The 6,489-nt window shown below is 48.3% G+C and overlaps 1 protein-coding gene across 1 annotated transcript; it reads left to right on the plus strand.

Moving 5' to 3' along the window:
* The first annotated feature begins 1,260 nt into the window (after positions 1 to 1,260).
* On the plus strand, positions 1,261 to 5,635 carry FITM2 (fat storage inducing transmembrane protein 2). The gene is made up of 2 exons (XM_033095247.1): positions 1,261 to 1,493; positions 3,616 to 5,635. The coding sequence occupies exons 1-2, from the start codon at positions 1,321 to 1,323 to the stop codon at positions 4,229 to 4,231; spliced, it is 789 nt and encodes a 262-aa protein (XP_032951138.1). The 5' UTR covers positions 1,261 to 1,320; the 3' UTR covers positions 4,232 to 5,635.
* The last annotated feature ends 854 nt before the right edge of the window (positions 5,636 to 6,489 follow it).

The raw sequence follows: 6,489 nt of genomic DNA on the forward strand, positions 1-6,489 counted from the left end.
CAGAATCCATGATTCCATGGATATTTTTGTCTGGGAGGCTATTCAGTAGGTATTTAAGTTTTAAATATGTGTTGTTTAAAGAAAAGTGTATAGTAAATAATAGCATTGGTATATGGACAGAGCAAAAGCAGTTAAGGTGGCTGTCACAGATTGAATGGTGACTCCCAAAAGGTATGTCACTGTCTTCACCCCTGGTACCTGACAATGAGACCTTATTTGCAATTAGAGTCTTTGCAGATATAAAGGATCTCAAGATGGGATTATCCTGGATTTAGAGCGGCCCCTAAATCCGATGACTAGTGTCCTAATAAGAGACAGAAGGAGAAAAGAATCACAGAGGCAGAGACACCGAAGAAAGGCCACATGAAGACAGGCAGAGATTGCTGTTATGCAGCTACAAGCCACCAGAAGGCAGGGGAGAGCCATGGAAGGGATTCTCTCTCGGAGCCTCCTGAAGGAACCAACCAACCCTCTCCATAGCTTGATTTAAGATTTCTGGTCTCCAGAACTGTCAGAGAATCAATTTCTGTTTTTTTAAGCCACCAAGTTTGTGGTAATTTGTTATGGCGGCCCTAGGACACTAATACAATGGAAAAGAAATGAGTTGAGGTTGGGAAATGCTGAATTAGACTCTCATGACAAAAAAAGCGAGAAGACTTAACTGTGATAAACGCAGTGACTGCGTCTTCCACGCCCTCATGTGATCTCCATTAGCTCCCTCCTCCAGCATGTCCACTCAATGCAAACAGGTGTTTCAAAAGGAAAAAGAAATCTAAGAATTTAACACTGAAATTTAATAAATATTTTACGCTTTTATTTTCTAACGAAATTTGATTTCATGTCCCCATACCTGCATCCACATAATGAACCTCGAGCTCATAAACTAACTTTGGGGAAGGGCTGAGCTCCTCTTGTCTCCCCATTTTACAGAAGAGAAGACTAAGGCTCCGGTGGAGGCGGTGTCTCCAAGTCTCAAACGTTGCTGTGACTACTGCGCCCATTCCTACGGCGCCACATTGACTCTTTCCCACCGCCAGCAAATACTCCCACGAGAGCTTCTTCCCAGACCAAAGCAAGACGCACAGGCCGAGATTCGTACCTACCACACTCGGAACGTGTCGCGGGTGGCCGGACTCAGAGAAGCCACAGGAGGGAAGAGCGAAGTTCGGAGACCCGCGCGCTGCAGTGGCCGCCAATGGCCAAGAGGGGGAGCGCGAGCACTTCTGAGGGGCGGGGCCTGCGGGCGGCGCGCCTGCGCGGGAAGGGCGGTGGCGGTGCGGGCCTGGGCGGGGAGCCGGACGGTGGCCGACGAGGTTCGGCATGGAGCACCTGGAGCGCTGCGCGCGGGTCCTCAGAGCGACGCTGGTGCGGGCGGCCGTGCGGCGCTACCTGCCTTGGGCGCTGGCGGCCTCCATGCTGGCAGGCTCCTTCCTCAAGGAGCTCTCCCCGCTGCCCGAGAGCTACCTCAGCAACAAGCGCAACGTCCTCAACGTGTGAGTGCGCCCCGGGTCCTTGCCGTCCCGTCCCCGCTGCAGCCGATCCGCTGTCGCCTCGTCCAGGGAGCTGGGGGTTAGCGACTGTGATGGACGAGTCAGTGGCAGGGGAGGCCTTCCCGGGCGTGATGGCAGCTGCACGCGTGGCACGACCGAGGGACCTCGGGATAGCTGGCAGTTCACTGTAACAGCTAGCAGTGTCACTAGCAGTTCGTGTGTGTACCTCCAAACAAGACAGCCGAGCCTGACTGGGCAGGGAGAGGCGAGCAGGGTCGTGTGTGTGTGTGTGCGTGTGTATGTAGGGGTGCAGGGTGGGAAGGGGGTACGAACCAGCCTATGTCGCTGCTCCCTGCACCTCCCCGTAGAGTTAGGAGTTGGCCCATGCCCTGGGGGAGATGCCACCTCCCTCCTGTTTGCCTGTGTCATTCCCCACGCCTCCATTGTAAGCCCCCTACCCCCAGCTTGGGACAATCCCGTCACTACCTGTGAAGGACCTGCCTTCTCTACCCCCCCACCCCCGACCTCTCTCCCCCCACCCCCGACCTTTGAGAGCCTTGTCCCAGCCTAGGATAGAAACCCCACACCACTGCAAGATAATCTCTCCCGGGAGTGGAACCCTCCAGTCTATGACCTTTTCCCTGGATTTCCTTGGACCTTCTCAGCCGCTCAAAGTTCATGGCAGTGGACCAGGAAAGCAATCCCAGCGGGGCTCTTTGAGAAATCTCCTTAACTTCACCCACTCCTCTCTTTCTCTCTCTCTCTCTCTCTCTCTCTCTCTCTCTCTCTCTCTCAACTCCTGGATTTTAAGTTTATTGCATGAAAACACTGTTGCAGTAGTAAAGGGAAACTCTGAAAGATAAAACTTCGTCCTTGATGTGGGCCTGCATTCTTCTTTAGAATTACAGTGTCGCACCATCTCCTAACCGGCAGCCCAACTTCGGTTTTCTACTTCAAACCCCGGTTTCTCTCCCCAGCAGCTTCCTCAAATGCCTGACAGGTCTTGGCTCTGGCAAGATCTTTGCGTATTAGTCTCAGGGAGGAATTTTAGGACAGGCCCTTGAGTGGAGTCTGAGAAACTTTTGGAACCGGGGAAAGAGTCATTCTGTCCTTGGCACACCTTCCTTCCTCACTTACCATGGAGGCTAGGCTAAGAATAGATCATGAGAGTGGTAGTAACCCCAAGCCTCTTGGATGTGTGTTTACCGCAGCTAGTCCCCAGGTCAGCCACCTTTGATGAGTGCAAAGGAGGCAAACGAGGCAGCTGCTGCTTTATCTGGCCTGGGGAAGCTGGGAGCCAAGCAGCCTGGCAGACACGTCCCTGTTGTTTGCTGATAGCCATGGATCCTGACGTTTTGTTCCAAGCCTCTGTGTGCTAATTCATGGAAGGGAACTAGTGAATCATTGGCTCTGGAAGGGATTTAAAAAGTCATTTGGTCCTTTCAGTTCTGTTTAACAGCTGAGGAAATAGGCCTAGAGTAGCGTGTTAACAAGTCAGAATCAGGATTTGAAGCTGGGTCTGCTAGTATGAAGTCAAGCTCTGTTCCAAGATCGTTTCTGCCAGGTAAGAAAGAACCATGGTGTAGAGAAAGCATGAGCTTTGGGGCTGACAAATCTCGGTTTAATATGTGTTTGCTGGTTGTGTGAGTGTGACCCTGGGAATCTGAGCCTCAGGTTCTTTATCTATAAAATGGGGCAAATGATACCTTCCTCCAAGGGTAATTGTGAGTGTTCTATGGGAAAATGAGTGTATGGAAAGCTCTTGGCATTTGATAGATGCTCAATTATTATTACTTTCCTAGACAAATAGCATAGTGCTTAAGACCACAGACCTTGGATTTGAATCCCAGCCCCACCTCTTATGACCTCCACTTTAGGCATGATCCTTCTCTGTGCCTCAGTTTTCTCATCTGTAAAATGGAGATAATAACAATACCTACCTCATCCGTAGAGTTGTTTAAGGATTAAATAGATAATACATTTAAAGTACCTACTAAGTTGTTATCTGTAGCTCTTACCAGCTTTTCTCATTTTCCCTCCTTTGAGAGTCTATAGAGACCTGAGTCATGACATTGTTTTTCCTCTCTACCAAGTGTTCTTCACTTCCACTTTCCTCCTCTGCCAGGTATTTTGTCAAAGTGGCCTGGGCCTGGACCTTCTGTCTCCTCCTGCCTTTCATTGCCCTCACCAACTACCACCTGACAGGCAAGGCCGGCCTGGTCCTGCGGCGGATAAGCACCCTACTTGTGGGCACGGCCATCTGGTATGTCTGCACAGCCATCTTCTCCAACGTTGAACACTACACGGGCAGCTGCTACAAGTCACCGGCTCTGGAGGGGATCAGAAAGGAGCACCAGAATAAGCAGCAGTGCCACCAGGAAGGAGGCTTCTGGCACGGCTTTGACATCTCAGGCCACTCCTTCCTGCTGAGCTTCTGTGCCCTCATGATTGTGGAGGAGATGGCTGTGCTGCATGAGGTGAAGACGGACCGAAGCCACCATCTCCACACCGCCATCACCACCCTGGTGGTCGCCCTGGGCTTCCTGACCTTCATTTGGGTGTGCATGTTTCTGTGCACGGCGGTGTATTTCCACGACTTGTCCCAGAAAGTGTTTGGCACCCTGTTCGGTTTGCTGGGCTGGTATGGGACATACGGGTTTTGGTATCTGAAATCATTTTCCCCAGGACTTCCTCCACAGAGCTCTAGTTTGAATTTGAAGCGAGACAGTTATAAGAAATAAAAGAGAAACGAAAAGGGGGACGGGAAGACAATGGGTAATATATTTTTCTGAATTATTTGACTAAATTATTGATGCTATTTCAGAGATGAAGCTTACCAGGCAGTTTTAGTGGGTGATGGTGGAGGCTGGGGAGCGAGTTCAGTCCCCAGACTGTTCTTGGTGACGTCACCCTGTCATAAGCACCACCATTCCCAGTCAGGCACTTTTTGTCCCTGGCAAGACTGAATCTGGACCATCTCTTTTGTCCCTAGAGGGCAGAGCTCAAGCTCAGTGAGAGGACAGAAGCAGGAAAGCCTCTTGTGTGGCTGCAGGGGAGGCCAGGGTCTCAGGACTCCTCTGCTGCCGCCTTCTCTCTCTGATTCTAGTTGGCTTTTGTTTTAACGGCTGTTAAGGCTGTTAGTTAACAGTATTTCCCTTGGTCAATTTTGCATAAGCATTTATTTCCAGCAGGGTTCTTTACAAAACTACCAACCATTGCCTGAAAAACACTCTCTGGTGTTAGTATTTGTTTTTATCCGTGGAATGTTAAATATTACAGCTGGCTTGTGATTAGCTACCAAAACTGACAAACTGGAGTGCCTCTGCGACCGAATATTGGATGAATTTTATGTAATGAACACTGATAATTTTTCGTCTGTGTTGTCTGTTGGTTTTTGGAGCAATAAGGTTACCTTTTTGCTCCTATTTTGAGTGACTGCTGTGGCATTTGTTCTCTGTCAACAGAACTCCTGAAAATAACTCTCAGCTCCACTGCTTCACTTCGGCACATGTGTCGATTGCTTTGAGGTTTTTTTTTTTAGAACACTAACTTACTTTTTATAAACCAAACTCTTGGCTTATGATATTAAATTCCACCTCGTGGAGTTGTTTTTTCTGTTAAGAATAAACCCCCCAAAAGTAGGCATTTTCATAATAACTTGCTACATTTTAAGCTGAGAGTAATTTTACAAAATGCGGAATTGCACTGAAACTTCCCTGATCACACATCCACACGTCCTTGGTGTAGACTGACCGACCAGTGCTTCAGTCATATGATAAGTACATTGATCAGTCTGCTGTGACCCAAGGCGCTCTTACCTTTGGGACAAGATTATGATAAATCAGAAGTAAAGGAAAATCACTTCCTGTTGCCTTTGATGGCAACAAGCTAACCTGTTGGCAAAAATGTCCTTATCAAATGGTGGCATGACGTTGACCCCACCCTCCTCTTATCTGAACCACCATCAAAAGTAAACCAAACCCGAGTCTAGTCTACTGGTCTTGAAATCAGCCTTTTCTGTCCACTTTCCAACACTGCTCAATTTCCCAGCTTGTCATTCTGTGGTCTTCAATGTGAGAGTGCTGGAAAGGGTTAGAAAACTGTCACCTCCACCTCCTCACAGCGGCAGTGATGTGCTCTGTGATGAGATACCCCCTCCCCTCCCCCAGGCCATCTCCTTAAACCTTTCAAAACAAATCCCTCGCATTTTGGATAATCATCCTTGAAGCTTCTTTGGTGCCCCTCCCTCTGGTGACCCCCATTCAAGCCTGATAAGCGCCTTAACTGAGAAGCGCCTCACTCGACTGGCTTAGCTCAAGCTTAGATTGTTTTCTTGAGCTCTGAAAAATTGTATTTCCTATAAAGATCTATTTAAAATATGTAGTTCGTATCCAGTTGAGCTGCTAGTTACCTTGTGTTGATCAAAATGTGAGGTATGATACTGTGTTTCCCTGAAAATAAGACCTAGCTGGACCATCAGCTCTACTGCGTCTTTTGGAGCAAAAATTAATATAAGACCCAGTATTATATTATATTATACCCGGTCTTACAGTAAAATAAGACCCGGTCTTATATAAGACCGGGTCTTATTTTACTATAAGTAAATTTTTTACTTATTTTACTTATAGTAAAATAAGACCGGGTCTTATATTAATTTTTGCTTCAAAAGACGCATTAGAGCTGATTGTCCGGCTAGGTCTTATTTTCAGGGGAACAGGGTACCACCTACTAGAAGAAGGTGGCAGAAACACAGGCAATGAGATTTCAGAGGTGTCACCATGGTGCTTTGGAAGCGTTGGCATGATGCGATGGCCCCCTGAGATTCTTTGCCCTCTGGAGCGGAAGTGGGGTGGAAGCCAGGGGTGGGGTAGGTGGCAGGAGTTTGTTGAAGGGATTGAAGTCTCTCCCAAGTTTCCTGTTTAGCACCAAAAGGCAACAAGCACAGAGTGACTCCAGAAGTTCATTTGTCAGACTTAAACCTCCAGACATTTCTGTCATT

Source organism: Rhinolophus ferrumequinum, chromosome 23 (assembly GCF_004115265.2).
Source record: "Rhinolophus ferrumequinum isolate MPI-CBG mRhiFer1 chromosome 23, mRhiFer1_v1.p, whole genome shotgun sequence".
Lineage (NCBI taxonomy): Eukaryota > Metazoa > Chordata > Mammalia > Chiroptera > Rhinolophidae > Rhinolophus > Rhinolophus ferrumequinum.

Excerpts from the sequence above, each read along its gene's own strand:
- FITM2 (XM_033095247.1), top strand. The coding sequence starts at position 1,321 with ATGGAGCACCTGGAGCGCTGCGCGCGGGTCCTCAGAGCGACGCTGGTG. Across the intron at positions 1,494-3,615 it reads AAGCGCAACGTCCTCAACGT|GTATTTTGTCAAAGTGGCCT; the intron begins GTGAGTGCGCCC and ends CTCCTCTGCCAG.